The sequence below is a fragment of the Ictalurus punctatus genome, chromosome 5 (assembly GCF_001660625.3).
Source record: "Ictalurus punctatus breed USDA103 chromosome 5, Coco_2.0, whole genome shotgun sequence".
NCBI lineage: Eukaryota > Metazoa > Chordata > Actinopteri > Siluriformes > Ictaluridae > Ictalurus > Ictalurus punctatus.
In genome coordinates this window covers 27,622,582-27,641,264 of record NC_030420.2, presented here as the reverse complement: position 1 = coordinate 27,641,264, position 18,683 = coordinate 27,622,582, and the positions used below count along the sequence as shown (strand labels likewise).

At 37.0% G+C, this 18,683-nt stretch overlaps 2 protein-coding genes across 3 annotated transcripts; one reads left to right on the top strand and one right to left on the bottom strand.

Annotated features, from left to right (window-relative positions):
• Window positions 1-143: 143 nt before the first annotated feature.
• Window positions 144-10,392, bottom strand: amt (aminomethyltransferase). Its single transcript, XM_017468756.3, has 9 exons — window positions 10,175-10,392; window positions 7,084-7,251; window positions 5,510-5,590; window positions 5,100-5,231; window positions 3,993-4,071; window positions 3,711-3,856; window positions 3,268-3,448; window positions 2,798-2,953; window positions 144-2,374 (listed from the first exon to the last, which is right to left on the bottom strand). The coding sequence occupies exons 1-9, from the start codon at window positions 10,295-10,297 to the stop codon at window positions 2,196-2,198; spliced, it is 1,245 nt and encodes a 414-aa protein (XP_017324245.1). The 5' UTR covers window positions 10,298-10,392; the 3' UTR covers window positions 144-2,195.
• Window positions 10,393-11,892: 1,500 nt separating this feature from the next.
• On the top strand, window positions 11,893-18,308 carry si:dkey-20d21.12 (uncharacterized protein LOC556245 homolog). Of its 2 annotated transcripts, none has more exons than XM_047155692.2 (5): window positions 11,893-11,959; window positions 13,704-13,748; window positions 15,353-15,490; window positions 15,638-15,850; window positions 17,191-18,308. In XM_047155692.2, exons 1-5 carry the CDS (start codon window positions 11,908-11,910, stop codon window positions 17,325-17,327), a joined length of 585 nt encoding a protein of 194 aa, XP_047011648.2. In that variant the 5' UTR covers window positions 11,893-11,907; the 3' UTR covers window positions 17,328-18,308. The 2 variants fall into 2 exon arrangements, with proteins under 2 accessions (XP_047011648.2, XP_047011647.1); XM_047155691.2 differs by lacking the exon at window positions 11,893-11,959 and adding an exon at window positions 13,464-13,527.
• The last annotated feature ends 375 nt before the right edge of the window (window positions 18,309-18,683 follow it).

The following is an 18,683-nucleotide window of genomic DNA, read 5'->3' as shown; positions in this document are numbered from 1 at the left end:
TTTCACATTAGCAATGGAGTATTTCAACACTGATACAAGTCAGAACCTTCAGTTCATTGTACTAGTCTGTGTCCATCATCTGAAAATTGATGATGTTGAGATTACAGATGATTTAAATTATGTAGAAAAATTGCAGGTTCTAATCAGATCAGGATCATTTTATTTAAAGTAAGCACTATATAAACACTGCATCACTATGTCAGTTTATTAATGTTTAATACAAAATATTTTTTCTTGCTCTTAAATATATTTTAGATTTAAGATATATTCTAAGATATTTTTAGATTTAAAATTGTATGTACTCTAAGAAGTATTATACATTTAAAAATGTATATAAAAAAAAAAATAATAATAATAAAAAAAGTACCAATATTTAACTGTAATTTTGGCCCCCTTGTTTGGTTTCACAGTTTAGAATAATAAAGGATTCAAATAAAATGGGAAAAGTTCAAACATACAGAAATTAGCACAATGCAAACCAAAACTACTGTGAAGTACAAACTTGCCTGTACCAGGAGAGACTTGGCAGGAGACTAGGGTTAAATCTATAATCAATACTAATGACCACCACTTCGTGCAGGCAAATTACACAAATAAAGGCACATACAGTTGCAATCAAAATTATTCAACCCCCATTGCAAATCAGATTTATTGTCAATATTTCCAGACTATCAGCTGTTTGCAATGAACAAATCAAACAAAAGCAATGTAAATAGTTCAATACAACCAAGTGGTCTCTGCAAATTCAACTGAAAACGCAACTTATAATGATTTCTCCAGTCAATCCCCTGAATAGAATCCCTCACAACAGCACAAATATGCAAAACAGGTGTTGTCTCAAGCACACCTGATGCAACTAATCAAGGGCTTCATTAGTTGCACCAGATGTGCTTGAGCTGGAACACATGAAATACCTGAACTGGCTAGAGGTAGAAAATGCATGAAATACCTGAACAGGGCAGAAAAAGGAATCTATCAACAGTTGCAACCAGATTTCTGAGAAGGCAAGATTTCTGAAAAGACCTGCAGCGAGACTTTTATATGAGCACAGTATGGCACGTACTAAATGCAGAAGGTTTTCATGCCAGAACTCCAAGATGTACACCACTACTGACCCAAAAGCACAAGAAAAGTCAGTTGAAAATCATATAAATAAGCCACAGAAGTTTTAGGATTCTGTTCTGTGAAGCGATGAAAAAATTAGAACTTTTCTGCACAATGGATCAGAAGTATGTCTGGAGGAAGAAGAATGAAGAAAGAACAGTCAAACGTGGTGGCTCTGTGATGCTCTGGGGCTGCTTTGCATCGTCTGGCACTGGAAACCTGCAGCGTGTGGAAGGCAAGATGGATTCACTGAAGTATCAGGAAATCCTAGGAGAAAACGTCATGCCATCTGTGAGGAAGCTGAAGCTTGAGCGTCATTGGATCTTCCAACAGGACAATGATCCCAAGTATACCTCAAATTCCACCAAGGCTTGGTTGTAGAAGAATTCCTGGAAGATTCTACAGGGCCATCACGGTCACCTGACTTGAACCCCATCAAAAATCTCTGGTGGGATTTGAAGAAGGTGGTTGCAGCACACAAACCCAAGAATATTACTGAACTGGAGGCCAATGAGGCTAAGATTCCTCAGGAACGCTGTCAGAAGCTATGCATCTCATTTGCAGCAGGTCATAACGCAAAAGGCTGCTCTACTAAGTACTAAAGAAGTTTGCCATGAAGGGGAAGAATAATTTGCAATGGGGGTAGAATAATTTTGATTGCAACTGTAGCTACAGGAGACTATATGTATTCATATTCTTGCTAGTAACTTTAGCAGTTTACACGTTGGTCAGTATTATCCAGCAAATAGTAAATATAAATAAGCTAGAGATTGATCTCTTTATAACCATTGATTATAGTATGAAAACACAATGCACTGGAATATAAATGTGACATACTCCCGACTCCAAGCCTTCCACACATTGACACAATATGGCAATATTGTATTTGAATTTAGAATAAAAATATAGAAAAGACATCTGTCCAACACATTCGCCGAATCTCACTCTCTATTAGTAAATTAATTTCACTCTGTAATCTAGCGGCAGTCAAACTAAGTGCTATAAACTCTCAGAAATGTTTCCCTGACAGATCTCTACTTTCAAAATCATTTATTTGAAAAAATAAAGGATTTGATCAGTCCAAGGTTACTTTACTGTCCAGTATAATAACTTGTAGGGACAAATGGCATCTTGCTGATCACTGCCGGTACCATCTTCTTCCTCACTTCTACCTGAACAGGCGTTCCTGATTTACTGAAGCTTGTCTCCACATAACCCATGGCAACATTTTGCTTTAGGCACGGGGACGGGCATCCACTGGTGACCTCACCTAAAAAAAATAAAATAAAAAAAAAGGAAAAATGACAGACATATTATTGAAAAAATATAAAGATAAGTCATTGAAGAGAATGAATAACTCCTCGAACTTTGGCTTGACTAAGTGAATGTGTCTTAAGTGAACATGTTTCTGACGTAATGCATTCTTAAATATCATGGTTGTATTCATTAAAGTTTTTAAAGCTTAGTGGTAAAATATTCATAATAGTTAATGCAGGAATGTATCAAAGGACATGTTTAACAGCAGCTATGTTTTCTGTCAGGTGACAAATTTTGTCTTTTTCCTGTAGCTAAAAGCCTATGAACAGCAACTACAATAACCAAAATAGTAGATGTTATATAGATGTTATAGTTCCAGAACTGTATTGAAATAAATGACTACCAGAATTATTGGGTGTCTGTGCATTCGCATTACCTATAACTTTGCCATTGGGGCTGAGGATGGGGGTGTGTTGTCGCACTGGTGGACCGCTGGACATAAGTCCCACTCTTTTCCTCTGAGTCTTTGCTTTGATCTGTGGAACGATGACATCAGCTCCAGGGAAATCCCTCACCTGGCGACGGCGCTTACCTATAACCATATGCAGCAGAATGATAGGTCCCCCATAACATGTCACTTTAAACGATTAAAGAAATTATCTCTGTTAAACAATAAATTCTTTATTATATTTTTCATGCTCAAGGAAGAAATATTTCCTAGGCACATACATATATCCTTTCTCTCATATGTGTGTTGGAAAAACCCCTCAGTGCTTATGCAAACCCAACCTGACCCTGACTAGCTTGGTTACGTTTATTAATGTTCCACATACAACATGAAAGCTTCACACACTCACACAGTCACTCACTGCATTCAGAAATACAGTATGCAGTATGAAGACACACCTATAGTCCATACAAGACTGGCTTCCACAGGTGTCGTAGTCTCATCAATGTCGTTGCCGTAGAGACAGAGTCCTGCTTCCAGTCTCAGGCTGTCTCTTGCACCAAGGCCAGCCAGTTTCACCTCACTATTGACCAGTAGTTTCTCTGTCAACTCTACCACACTCCCACATGGGACTGATATCTGAAAGAGACACACTTTTAACATAAAATGCGTACATAAGAAAATAAATACGGTACATACAAATATACATTACTTTTCAACTAATATGGCTGCATACACAATGTCCTATTCAGAAACAGAGGAACACTAAGTTTACTTATTAAAAGACGTGACATACGTAATGGCCATATGCACTTTTCAAATGGGTTTATAAAATCCTACAAGATTCAGGATGGTTTCTTATCATTACTGCAGTTTCTATTATTATTTTTGCACAACACACCTCAACCCCATCCTCCCCAGTGTATCCACAGCGAGTGACCCTACAGCCCTGGATGCCGAACACTGGGGTCAGAACACTGGTCATAAAGGTCAGCTTGCTGAGGTTGTCGCACACACCCTCCTGCAGCACTCGTGCTGTTGACGGACCTACAAACACAAACAGAGAAATATGATCAAAAATGCACATGAATGTTTGCTCATGTGATTATCTGTACACAGCTGTACGTAGGATACACATGCACAAACCTATGCACATGTATACTGTATGAGCACTCAGTCTTACCCTGAATAGCAATCAAACTCTCTTCCAAATACTCTATATCGACAGCATGACCTGCTGCTTTAAACTCCTGCAGTTTGGCCTACAAAAACAAAACAGCAAAAAGGAAATAAGTAAAAGAACCAGCAAAGGTAACCAAGAGCCCTCCAGCTCTAGTGCTGATATATAGGGACAGCAGCATTTCTGCTGTTTTTTTAAATAATTGTTTTTTTTAAAAATACAACACTATAAAGGAGTAAACATCAAGAGACATCCTGTCAGCAAAAGGTCCTGAGGTTGAATGGAGAGCTGGAGGACAATTAATACAAAATAAGCAGGAAAAAATGAGCTATAGACACTGTACACTTACAGGGCGGATAAACAAAGTAGTGTCCGGTAAGTGTACACTCAACTGGCACAATCAATCATTATCAGTATGTTTGAAAACACTGTTTTTTTTACCAAAACATTTTGAGCAAATTAAGAGCTTCAGTCTGTTTCTCAAACGTTTCCTCACCCACAACGAAACATGAAACAGCAGAACACTACATGCTCGGCATGTGGACATCTTACTCGCAATCTTTACATCATTTTTACCTCCTTTGGACTGGAACAATGAACATAAAACACATCTTGCATGTCACCGTGTCACTTACTATACTGTACCAATCAGTCAAACATGAAATTAAAAACCTAATACAGAAACCAGCACTACAATGGTTTCTGCCATCTTGGAATTGTGGGTATGATTTCTCTTATTCACACAACAATGAGAAAAAGGTGCTTCCAGATGTCTTCACTATGAAGAGAAAATTCAAACAGATGTGTGTTCACTGGCGAAAAACACCATTTCATTATGCATGGTAAGACAAAATAAATAATAAAAGACACATTTTTAAATTTATCCATGTTAGTGAAATAAAAAGTGCTGTTATTTTTTACATGCCACCCCAAAACAATCAATTCACTGGAAAAAGTTAAATGTTTAATTGCAAGTATAGGATTACATATGCTTTTTTGGCAACATAATACATTTTATTATAGTTTATTATATCAGTTAATATCATCTTATGCCTAGTGGAGATTTTACACAGTGATGTCCCTCTCGACTCTTCTCTCTCTGCAACTTACCTCCATATGAGCAGAGTCTTTGTCTGCACAGCCAGCGTTGGACACCACATACAGATAACCCTGATCTGTCTTAGTCACTATCAGGTCATCTATGATGCCCCCTTTATCGTTGGTGAAGAGAGACAGGGTGCCCTAGAAACACAGATTAAAGACTAGTGTTTGCCTCATTATAAAATCTTTTAAGGTGCCTGGAGCAAATCCACTGTTTATTCTTTTTCACATAAACTGAACTGACGCGTCATGTTAGGTTCTGACAGTGATTACAATTTCTTCACATTTCACCATAATAACACCATAAGAAAGTAAATGTTCTGCTTTGGAGAACACATGCAAGCATGACCTCAAATAAAGGAATAATTACAGTAATTAACAAAATTAAAGGGTGTGCAAGTGTGCACTTGTTTACTCACCTGGTTGTCCTTTAGCTCTGCAATGTCTCCAACAATCAAGGACTCCATGAACTTTACTCGATCTTTCCCATGGACTTTGGTCTAGAGGCAATAAGACACAAGCAAGCTTACAGAATGCACTAAGGAGAATTATGATGAAAGCAAATGCAGAGTATGTAGTTTGCACATTGGAGAGTCTGTAGACTACAGACTCACATTGCAGAGTCTGTAGTTTGCACATTGGTTAACACTTGTGTGGCTGAAAGAAGAACAGCCAAGAACAAAACAAACAAGAAAAACAAATTCTTGGAAAGCAACAAATACCACTCTCTGATCTTTACACTGTGGCAGTTAAAAGGAAAGCTTCTGCTATTACATTGGACATTGTCCACCCCCATCATGACTTGTTTCAGGTACTTCCATCCAGCAGACTAAATATAAGAAGACTTTTATCCCTACTGCTACTGAAATTTTAAATAGGATATTAAGATAAATGTAATGCAACCGATCTCTTACAACAGTTGTGAGTTGTTGTTTTTTTATTTTGTTTTTGTTGTTTGTCTTGTTTGTTTGAGCCTCTGTCTAAAAACAATTTTCTACCCCCATGGAGATGGACAATAAAGTTTATTGAATTTGAATTGAAATAAACAAAAAATCTGGAAAGGTCACGAGTCAGACATCTAATAGACATCGTTTTCACACATGGCTTGTTTGTAGTGTTTGTTTCAGAACCTGGTGCGATTTCTCCCTTGATTCGGTTTGTTTAGACATATACGAACACGGCAATCATGCTCAGATCAACACCAAAACAATCAGTCCACGTAAACGAGGTGATCTTGGCCCGATTGTAAACTAACTTTGGAGCGGTTCACTTGTGGTGATAAAGCAATCTGACCCAACGAACCAAACTGTACAGCAATGCATGATGGGAACTTTCACACAAATACCCATAACAAATAATTTACATGACCTTAAACATTATTTTTTTAAATTATTTTTTACTTACAATCAAATTTAAATAATATTATTGTTACTCTAGGGGAACACGATGCAATAGAGAGTTAAACATTTGTGAAATCCTGAAAGGTTATACCAATTAAATGATGTGTAACGGCTCTTCTCTGAAATTTCAGCATTGTTGTCCAAATTAAACATCAACTCCCACTCAAACTGATAAATGGTTATAACTTCAGATTAAAAAAAAAAAAATCACAATGAGCTCACGGAGCTGCTGTCTATCCTATCCATCTTGAACACCCTGGAAGCTAAACAGGCGCACTCTGAACAACGAGAGGACATTGACTTGAAAAAACACATTTTGCACTCACATGTGACTTGCATAAAGACATTTTGGTACGCTCTGGAATGTTGCCTTGTGAAAGCGAACCGAGCCAAAGAAAATGTAACACTAACAATTTAAGTCCCCGTTTCGGAATAAAGCACAGATGTACAGGTCAGAAAATGCCCTAATACGTGACCACTGAATGCCAATTTCTATTGTTCTATTGCCATTGCACATCTTTTAGGACAGTGACTGAAAATGTGGTCAAAACATAAAAATTTCCCTTTGTTAATGTGGACTCAATTTCACAGACCTGTAGCATGTGGCTGACATCGAAGATGGAGCAGTGTTGGCGTGTGTGGAGGTGCGAGTTGATGTGGCTGTCTGTGTATTGCACAGGCATACTCCATCCCGCAAACGCCACCATTTTACCCCCATGAGCTCTATGGAATTCATAGAGAGGGGTCCGCTTCAGAGCCGCCTGTACGGACAGGGACAGGGATAGAGACAGGACAGCCATTTTCTACCAGCACATTCCTTGTATAAGCATGATGTATAATTGTAAAAAATATATACATTTACATAATACAGAGGAAGGACAAAATCTTACATGCTGAACATGTGTTGCATGGAAGTGTATACATATATATTAGTATGTTATTTTTTGCTGTGCAATTTATACAAATTCTGTGCATTATTGTTCAAAAATGACAAATGAACTGAACTGAGATAATATTAAATAAACTTTTTTTCCTGAACCACTTCACTGGCTGTATTCCACTTAATGTTTATGGAGCAATAAGTAATTCATTAAGTGGTATCCCTCCCCCTCCCCCCCTCCCCCCCCCACACACACACACGTTACCACAAAATCTGTACTCTAAGAACTGAAAACTGAACTTTGGGCCCTGAAAGTGATTGATCAGCCCATGTACAGGGTGAGACACAGTGAGGGTGAGTGACTGACACATGCACTTCCTTTGCGCAGATGAATCATGCTTTACTGTCTATCGGTCTTGTATCCACTGACTTGTACATAAGAGGATTGATCAATTCAAATGCTGTTTTGAACATGATGTAAAGTTTATAGAAAAAGGTTATTGCAAGCTATTCACAGAAGAATATTTGGTGAGGTAGACCGTACTGTGCCGCGTCCACCGTGCAGATTAATCTCATGGCTGCGAGTGCCAAGTCAGTTGTTGTGAACTAGATCACTAACTCTAGCAAGCTGTTTAAAGTATAGAGGAGTTAACATTAACGGACCCTGATCCGTCTTCATCTTCAGCATCAACCAGTGCGACTGACACTGCAGGGGTTTGGAGTCATAACCTGACCATCTCTGTGCATTCGTGAAAACACTACCTGCTGGTCTGATTATCACCAGAAACTTGACTTTTGGCACTAAAATGCATTTATTTATTTATTATTTACTTGAATTTATTCAAAGGCATTGACCACGCTGATGCTCGTATGGTACTTCTAAATGAGTAGAAGGATTTTAGCGAGCATTTTTTCGTAATTTCTCTAGTTAAGAATTGTGCTCCAAGTGGAGTAAAAACACTGAACTGCTTCATTTTCAAAGTAGTATTACACAAATACATTATTATAAGTTGTTTCAAGGCCTAAAAATGTTCAAATTAAAATGTTGATTTTGGCCCAGGAACTCAGGGTTGGCGTGCTGTTTCTCTGGGGAATACAGGGTTATGGGACATAATACTGTGGGAACTTAGGGGTAAGAGGGTTAAAACAGGCATATTCCAGGGGGAATTAGAATGTGGGGAATCAGAATATTGTCTAAATCTTAATCGGGTAATCGGATTGCGGCATTTACATGACTGAATATTAATTACAATATTTATAAATTCTGATTAATATCGGAATATTGATGTGAACATAAAGATAGTCATTGTAGCTTTAAGGGAAATTACATTTACAAGTTTGACATTAACATTCATTATTTCATCATTTCATTGATCTTCAGTGACTTTTGGAAACACCTCCATGTCCTCCTGCTGTTCTTAATAGCCAACTAACCCAACTTACTTTGTAATATCACTGAGTTTAGCTGTAGCAATAACTTGGATTTTTTTTTAATAAGAATATTAAAAAATAGTTTCTGTTTCAATTTGAAAAGTGGGCATTTAGCACAATGTTAACAAATTTTACCCAAAGACCAACCTTCATAACCTTAATCAGACATTTTAACATACAATTCATTCACAATTACTTGAAAAATGTTATTTTGAGACCCAATATCTGTTATCTCCTCACACTATGTTCTGTGTCCATTGCTCCATACAACTAGTGTAGTCCATGATGATTAATTTATTAATGCAGCTGATTAATAAAAAATATATATTTTTTAAAAGATATTAAAATATGTGCACACACACATTACTAAAATGCAATTGTGTCAATCACAGACTGACATCATAAATATGTCAGTGGAAGTAAAATGAGAGAGCGATGAAATAGACAGAGATATGAGAGAGATGAGAGATAGACAGTGAGAGGTTTGAGAGAGAGATGATAGAGATGAGAGCTAGACAGTGAGAGATATGAGAGAGATGCTACAGACGAGAGATAGACAGTGAGAGATATGAGAGAGAGATGCTACAGACGAGAGATAGACAGTGAGAGATATGAGAGAGAGATGCTACAGACGAGAGATAGACAGTGAGAGATATGAGAGAGAGATGATAGAGATGAGAGCTAGACAGAGAGAGGGGAGAGAGATGAGAGCGAGATGAGAGATATAGAGAGAGAGAGGAGAGATAAAGAGAGGGAGAGGAGAGATAGACGGAGAGAGAGATGAGAGATAGACACAGAGAGAGAGATGAGAGAGGGAGATGAGAGAGAGGAGAGAGAGGGAGATGAGAGAGAGATGAGAGATAGACAGAGAGAGAGAGGAGAGAGAGGGAGATGAGAGATAGACGGAGAGAGAGAGAGAGATTTTATTAGACGTTTTGTCATCATTCCCTCTCTTCTGTCAGAAAGCTGCCCGAGCCTGTTTCTGCTCTCGCGCGCTCCACGGTGCAGCAGCTCGCGCAGACTCGGACTGAGACACAGATGCCGCGTTCCTCGCGCATGAACGGTCAGTGCACAGCAACCACAGCGAATGGCTTTTCATGTGGATAGTGCAATCGCCAAAAAATATATAAATAAATAAATAAATAAATAAATAAACAAACAACAACAACAAAACATTCGCCAAGGGAATTTCTCGCTTGCTGTCATCAAGGTTCGAAAGTAACGACTGTTTTTTTTTCCCTCTTAACTTGGATCTTGCTCAAAATATTTCTCAGCTTCCACGTAACCGTTGTAGTCGCGAGATAACCGAGTTATCCGTCTTGCACAATTTCAGAAAACTTTGTGGATTCCCTTAACCTCGCCCCCTAACTTACCTCGGTTGTCCCGTGTCTCTCCTGCTGTCCCGTTCTCCCACCAAATACTGCAGTTTGAAGGAATCCCCCCGAAACTCGGCCCCGGACCCCACCCCGGCCGCTCACGAGCCCTCGAGCCAGCATTGTGCTTCCCTCAACAGTGCAGTTCCGAGACCTCTGACAAACCTGGACGATGTTTCAGCGCGCGCTCCTGTGGACTCCGCTCTCGCTGCTTCAGCGTCAAAAACAGGGAGCGTGCGATGAGAGGAATCCTGGGATGTGTAGTTTTCCCCAATTCCTTAACCTTCTCTAGTCTCGCATAAGACTTCATTTATCGCCCTCTTACGGTGTCGCCAAACATGTGTCCCATTTCAGGACAAATAAAACTAAAAAACGAGTTAGAGGTCCTACAAAGTCATCTTTACTCCATTCACTGGTCTCTGATGATTGAACATTTCATTTATTCACAAGGAGAATCATCTGCTACACTTCACTGCCACCACTAGGTGCAAGTGACACTTCTGTTCACGATGCTCTTGTGGAAATTAGTGTTAAGTTAGTTTGGGAAAAGTCGATATAGTTACTAAATCAAAATTCTGGTCAGTGTAAGTACAATGTTTTAACACTGTCAGTTACAATATTATTAGTTAACTTCAATCATAATGGTACAACATTCAAGAGAGCTAAGATTGACAATGTTTATTGAACATAAATCTCATTGCTAATACTAGTATGGCTAATGTAGCTATGAAATGCTAATTACAGCTGCACATGATACCCATGTTAGTTTTTTGAATATGTTGTGCATCTGGTGGTCAACATTACCATATTGGTCCTAATATAAGATATAATATCCTTATATATTATTATTACTATATTATATTTTCCTTGAATTCTGACAAATACAGTAATACATGAAAACAGGTTTATACTGTATATGACATTGTTTTAGTCAGGATTATTTCAGTGGGTAATTATGTTTTGCTTATGCCAGATGCCCAAGAAACCAGCAGTCGACAGGATTCCATTTCACAGTCCTCTGTTCATCAAAAGAGGCCATAGTCCAAAATGGCAACGTAGATACTCCTAATCAGAGCATCTGGACAGAGCTTAGTGAGCAGCTAGTAAACAAGATCACTGCAAAGGCTCTATATACTTTTGTTAAATTGAACAGACACAACATCTGGACTGCTTTAGGGTTTATTTATCAAAGTGCTCATGAAACAAGTGGCAGTAGTGAGGACACTGATTTTGAGCCAGGGTCCCTTTCCCCCAGACCAAAGATTGCTGGACTTTTGATCTTAAAGTTCCATTTCAGAAATGGATTGAATTCATGCCTGAAACAGTTCAAGACAAAAACAAGTTCTCTAAAACACAAAAAAGGGAATACACTATTTTGAAGCCTGGCATCTGGACACATGTGATAAATCATCACATTTGGCATGAAGTGTTTGACACTCAGCTCTATACCAACATCGGCTGGACAGTAAACATTCTTACACAGCAAATGCTAATTAATGGATCAGGACAGTAAAACAAACGTGTGTGTGTGTGCGTGTGTATGTATGTGTGTGAGAGAGTGTTCCTTTCTCTCTCTCTCTCTCTCTCTCTCTCTCTCTCTCTCTCTCTCCTTGTTTTGTGAATATAAACAAATAGCACATCTAGGAGTGTACTTTTAATGAGGATGTCATATTTAGAATCAAGTCCACTGATATGTTATTTTTTATCTCATCTTCCAAACAGTTTAACTAATCATGTGTAACCTAATCTCACTCGCAGATGGTCTATTTGTGAGTCTACATCGAGGTGGGTGGTACACTGCATTAATATGTCCAAACAGTACAACTTTGCCATTATAACTATCTTGTGTTCACTAATTGTCCACTTTCTCGCTTGGTTTATGTTAATGTACATTTGCGTCTTTGCGTCATAATACAGACACAGGGGATCATGGGTAAAAATTAGCTACTTAGATTTACATTACATTCATTTCAATGATGAATGTCAGCTAGCTACCAAATGGTAGTCAATCAGTCATGAGTCAAAGGTCTAAATGCTGTATTTAGACACAACCTGTGCTCAGACACAAACAGTGAGAGATAACAACAAATTAGGCCTCATAAAAGTATAGTTTTAGAGGGTAGTTGTGGTGGGTGGTTTATTGTGAACTATAGATAAGAAAACAAAGAAACCTAGAATTTATCTTTGTTTCTACTGTAAACGTATTGAAAACTACAAAAAGTACTGAAAAACTACAACGGAAGATGATTTGTCTTAATGCATAATTTCTTCCCAGCTAACCTTGAACATTTCCCTAAGGTTATTATTACTATTAAGGTTGTTATTAGGCTATTATGTTGGAACCATTTCATTATGTTCTGGGAACATTATATTGTCCCAGCACTGTTCCAGAAACATTCTGAGAACTCTGTAACACAATGTTCCCTTCTTGTGGTTATATGACAACTGACATGGAACATTTGCCAAGACTTGTTTTTAGGTAGTATTATTTATGTAACCATAAATAATGTTCCTGGAACATTCTTATAGGAAGTTCACAAAAGTTGCTTTTATTTTTTTTTTGTATAAAAAGCAACTAATGCAATGTGCAAATTATGCTTTGGCATTGAATGTTGATTAAAACGCTTTCAAACACACAATATATTTAACATCAGTGCCAAAAAGGTTCAGTCCCAAACAAGAAAATAATAACTTGAGCCTTAATCTTTAATTATTGTGACGGTCAAACATTTAAATTCACAGAACACATGAGGCTTTTTTTTATTGTCATTGCACACAATTCATTCAGTTTTTAATTTTTTGTCAGTACTCCATGACTTTACATTTACGCACATTTAGAGTGAAAGCACCAGCGTGCATGAATGAACATACTTTTGCAGAAGGTCGACATTTCTGTATTATAAATTCTTTATTCTAATATTTTGAGATACTGGATTTTTGATTTCTATGAGCTGTAAGCTGCAATCATCAAGATTAAAACAACCAAAAAAAAAAGTCTTGAAATATTTCACTTTATGTGTAATGAATCTAGAGTATATGAAAGTTACACTTTTTGAATTAAATTACGGGACAAAATGAACTTTTCCACAATATTCTATTTTCTGAGATGCACCTGAACATAGGACCAAGTTTAAAACTCAAACTTACATTACAGAACACATATGGTCTTTTGATTATTGCATATTTAGTGTCATTTATTTTTGTTTACTATCACCGTATCATCGTTTAGCCCAGAATCTATTAATATACACCACACGCCCTCCTGTTTTACTGTGGCTATTTTGGGTGCGGGAATGCTGGACTGCCCCACACTGCCTGCTCATTTTGGTGATAAGGGGAAGACATTAAACAGGGCAAGCTGTTTCATACTGTACACTATGAACATATTCTGTTTCTATGTTGTAGAGAATTAAAAAAATGTACCACTGGTTGAGTTTTAATAAGGCTATACTGTAACTGAATTTTAGTGCAATGTGACGTTTCCATTATACTGGTGTTAATGAGGCTCTTGATTTGGGATTATAAACAGGTCTGGGTCTTTCTTCACAGTGTTTGATGAGGATGCACTCCCAAGGTAAGATCTGGATTGAAAAGCTGTTCTTCTGCGGGAATTATAAGTTAAGAGGTTTTATCGGTTTTGTTACGTGGATAATATGATGGCATCACATTAAATTTCAGTTTATTAAGAGTGATAGTCCAATTTCACAACTGAGCTAAAATGTTAACATCTTTTTGAAAAATTATAGCATGCTCAGAATGTTTAGCTTTTGTGGTTTTGATTTCCAAAGGTGTTACAGTGCAAATATCACTTTGTATGCAGGTGTATTATTAATAATATTCAAATCGGATGTTACTTCCAGCTTTAATAAATATATCGTTTTTCATCCAATATGTTCCTGTGTCTAGATTTTGTGTAACATAATCGGTGAATTATACTGACGTAAGACGTTTATTTAAATTGTATTTCCTTTTTTTTTTCCCCCCACAGGGCACGCCATATAACTTTACAGTATTATAGTCTTAGAAAGAAGAAGTTAAATCTAGAATCTCAAAGGTTTTCTGGTTTGTACCTCTGGGGAAAACCCTTAAAGGTTTTCACTGTCTGAGGGTTCCAAGTTATGAAGCAAAGAACCCTTGAGGAACCTTTTTTTATTGTCAATATTTTCATATCAAAGACAACGTCTCCATAGGGCTCTGTTATGAAGGGGAAATGTTCTAATGTTTAATACGTGTGTCGTGGTCTGGGAAAACCCCTACCACAGTGACATATAGACATTTTCTACTATATATAGTTCTGAAAACTGCAGACATTCCTGAACTGAAATATGTTCCTTTGTTGCATGTACCTCAATCAGAAATAAAGTTGAACATTTTGAAACCTGGTTACCTCAACAGTGAAAATGGAGAGCACTGCATGTAAAGATTCCATTCAAATTCCACTGAAAGACCCCAACACACTGTGTGTCTAAAAGCAACTACTATTTATTTGTTTAATTTACATTTCATTTTATGTGTAATTAAGTATCTAAATCATAAATATATAGCAAGCTAGCAATTAATCATATTTAAGCAGACTGATTGTTTTTACAGCCATGTTTGTTAAACAGACTCTTCCTCTGCAGGCAGACAGCATTTGTAAGGTTATAAATGAAGTGAAAACATGTTGTTTTGGTGATATCTATTTATATTTTACACAAGATTGTCAAGATGACACAGCCATACATTGAGTCCACGAGTGCAAATTTGCCATGTTCTCTGGGTGGGCGAAATGGCAGACTCAATTTCCTGTTTAAAGTTACACTAGCCAATTGTGGACGTCTGTAGCTTGTGTATGCAGAACCATGCAGTTAGCACTTTCCACTGAATGTGCTCAGTTTCTCTGTAATATAGCATGAGCAACAGTTAAAAAAACGATGGTGGCTGGCGTCACATGTCTTGGAGGAAGCATGTGGTTAGTTGCAGTCATGTGATAGGGGAGAGCTAGTTAGTGAGTGGTAATTGGCAAATCGCAAAATTAGTAGAAAATGAAGTAAAATCAACAACAATTTTCATAAATTTTGGCCATAGCAACATCTGAAGGTTTTTTCCAGGTCACCACACATATCTTCTCTTTTTTGGTGGCTGTGGTTAGGTGGTTTACAGTACATGTGCATACTTAAACATTTGTTCTCTGAACAGGAGTGTCGGTCAGGTCTCCTCCGTCTCCTTCTTCAGCATTTGTACCTATCAGTGATAAAGACATGACTGAGATTGAACTGCACTCTGTGGACTCCATCAGTGACCTGCACCGCACACACCCTGAACAGCACAGCAAAGGTAGTGGCATGTGTCGGTGTCAATCTGGGATTAAGAAACAACTAAAGCTGACCTCAACTTGCATGGTCAGACATACAATAATACTAGGCATTGGGTGTGTTGCTTCTTTATTTTATTAACCAACAAAAGCACTTATGTCTCTGTCAGGTGTCCGACCTCCACGTCCACAACCTCCATCCATCAATGGGAACCTTCAAATGATTGACAGGCCAGTCGTCTGTCAAACAGGGTATCGAATGAGAAGGTCCCATTTGAGTCAACTCAGCGATATGTGGACTTCCTCTAAGTGGCGCTACTCTTTGACATGTGTGGCTGTAATGCTGATCCTCCTCACAGTCATTCTCATCTTTATCGTCTTAGGTGAGAGAATCTCATTTTATACATATATATATATATATATATATATATATATATATATATATATATATATATATATATATATATATGAATTTATAATATGTGTAATGAATGTGTAATGATTCTAGAATATATGAAAGTTCATTTTTTAAATTAAATTACAGAAAAAAATTTACTTTTTCATGATATTCAAATTTTTTGAGTTGCACCTGTATAGATTTTCAAAGAATGGAGGTCCTGCTAAAGTGGAAATATGCTATTTTTGTTCCATTTAAATCAAACTTCAAATATACAGTACAGGGTGTCCCAAAAGTCTCCATAGATAGGCGACTATGTTTGCCAGCACCACGTCGATTGTGCCTTCGTCAGTGGATATTTGTGGATGTCTAACGTCTCGGTTGGTCTGTAACACGTCCAGTCTTTTTGAATTTGTTAATAATTTTTGAAACAGTGTCGTGTGTGATGTGCTTGCACTGTTTCCTGATAAAGTCCATCGCAACCTTGTGACAGCTTCCCATGTTTCATGGGATTTTGGAAAACCCAAAATCAAATTCATAGTTTCTCCCTAAAAGTTCACACATATGCACAATTTGCCCATATAACATTGTAGTTCATTGTAGCATGTCATTTTTCATTCTTATTGTATTCTTTTAAGGATTTTGTCCAAAAGAGTTATTTGTATTTGTTGAATTTAATCAAACAGTGTGCCTGATTTAGATTTTAAAATTTTAACCTTTAAAGTAAAAATCTAAAAAGTAATTTTTATTTCCCTTTACCTTGCTAGCATCTCAGTGCTATATATATATATATATATATATATATATATATATATATATATATATATATATATATATATATGCACATATATACACATATATATTCAGCAAAAAAAGAAATGTCCTCTCACATTCAACTGCTTTTACTTCCAGCAAATTTCTTAACATGTGTAAATATTGTATTAACATAAACATATTCAACAACTGAGACGTAAACTGAACAGACATCTGACGAACAGAAATGGAACATGTCCCTGAACAAAGGGGGGGGGGGGGGGGGTGTCAATATTAAAAGTAACAGTCAGTATCTGGTGTGGTCACCAGTGCATCTCATCCTCATGGACTGCACCAGATTTGTCAGTTCTTGCTGTGAGATGTTACCCCACTCTTCCACCAAGGCATTTGCAAGTTCTCGATCACATCTGGGGATCATCTCAATCTTGTGCTGGTCATATGACGTCCACTGCGAACAATCCAATGTTACACAATCCATTCAGTTTTACTGTTAAGTGTCAATTGGTGTAATTCCTGTTTTACAGTCTGGATGTGTATGTATTTCTCCTCTAGTCCAGCAGAGCAGAACTCTACACAGGCTGGCTGAGGCATTGAGTCAAAGGCAAGAAGCAACAGACGAAACGTCTATCATCTTTCAGGAACTCCAGGCTCTGCGCAGAAACCTGACTGCACTGAAGATCAGACAATAACCACCCACAAACATCACGCACAGATATCTTCATAATGAATACGGTTTATGATCCTGTGTATGTAAAGCAGTGTACCGGGGTCAGTCCAAAAGTGTGTCAACATCCTATCGACATGGGATCTCAAAAGTGTACTGTGTAAAATTTCAGACACACTCCATATGACTATACTGACTATAAAACCATCTCAATGACACATTGGTAATGGAGTATATGTTTGCGTGTGTTAGAGATTACCGGTCAGAATCTAGTCTAGTAGACCTTCTTATACGCATCAGTTGGAGTAGCTAGCTTGCAAATTGAGATTCATTAATGTGGACTAGAGCTACGTTTTGAATTTGAACTCATTAGGTCATTCAAACAGCTTTTTAATATGGATTTATTCAGTTTTTCTGCTTTAGTATATCAATGATCAGAGTGACAGCAGTTAGGAGCACAATATGTTACAGACCAAGCTCAGTATGTATCCAGGAAATTACTACAGCTGATTGCTCCATGGAGTTTAAGTAACTGTGTAGATACATCAAGTTACAAACCATGCAAATGCAGCCTGAAAATGCACAACAGTGGTTCTTGAGGTCAAATATTGTATCTCAATTTTCCTCTATCTAAAGATACACTGACCGATCATGTGTAAGCATTTGTACCTTAGAATCCCAGTTTAGTACTATTCTGATGAGTATGGAGTCTAGTTATAAAAGAACACATACAGTATAAGCGGGATATATAAGCGGAAACTGTGCAAATGAATTTTATAGACGTGATGTAAAGGACCAGATAATCACCAAAAACTGCTCTGCAACTAATCTTACCATACCTATATGGGTTATTCTATAGAATTGGTGCAAACTGCTGTCCTACAACCATAAAAAAAAACACATTTAAAAAGCATTTAAGCATTCAAATCTTAGATGTTTACTAAGATCCTTCTATTATCTATTGAAACCCATCAGTAAGCTTTATATATATATATGTATATATATATATATATATATATATATATATATATATATATATATATATATATATATATATATATATATATATAAAATCATCATTTATTGGGTACTTTTAATTGGGAGGTGGCTGTCCCAAACCCCAACCCATAAATTTCAACTCATGAAAATTATATTTAAATAATTGTTGCATTTTATTCCATTCTTGTTTTTTAAAAAATATATATCTTTTTAATTTCTTTTTTTAAATATGTATTTTATATTTTCTTTGTAAATCATGAAACTTTATGTAAAAAAAAAGTGTCCCGCATTTTCATGTTACTACCGAAACAGTGTATGTTTTAGTGCATTGGCTGAGACTGATTTTAACCACATCCCTACATTTTTAATCAGGAAATATTCC

Excerpts from the sequence above, each read along its gene's own strand:
- amt (XM_017468756.3), bottom strand. The coding sequence starts at position 10,297 with ATGCTGGCTCGAGGGCTCGTGAGCGGCCGGGGTGGGGTCCGGGGCCGA. Across the intron at positions 4,072-5,099 it reads AAGACTCTGCTCATATGGAG|GCCAAACTGCAGGAGTTTAA; the intron begins GTAAGTTGCAGA and ends TTGTTTTTGTAG. Across the intron at positions 3,857-3,992 it reads GAGTTTGATTGCTATTCAGG|GTCCGTCAACAGCACGAGTG; the intron begins GTAAGACTGAGT and ends TTGTGTTTGTAG.
- si:dkey-20d21.12 (XM_047155692.2), top strand. The coding sequence starts at position 11,908 with ATGTGTAACCTAATCTCACTCGCAGATGGTCTATTTGTGAGTCTACAT. Across the intron at positions 11,960-13,703 it reads ATTTGTGAGTCTACATCGAG|GTCTGGGTCTTTCTTCACAG; the intron begins GTGGGTGGTACA and ends GATTATAAACAG. Across the intron at positions 15,491-15,637 it reads CCCTGAACAGCACAGCAAAG|GTGTCCGACCTCCACGTCCA; the intron begins GTAGTGGCATGT and ends TGTCTCTGTCAG.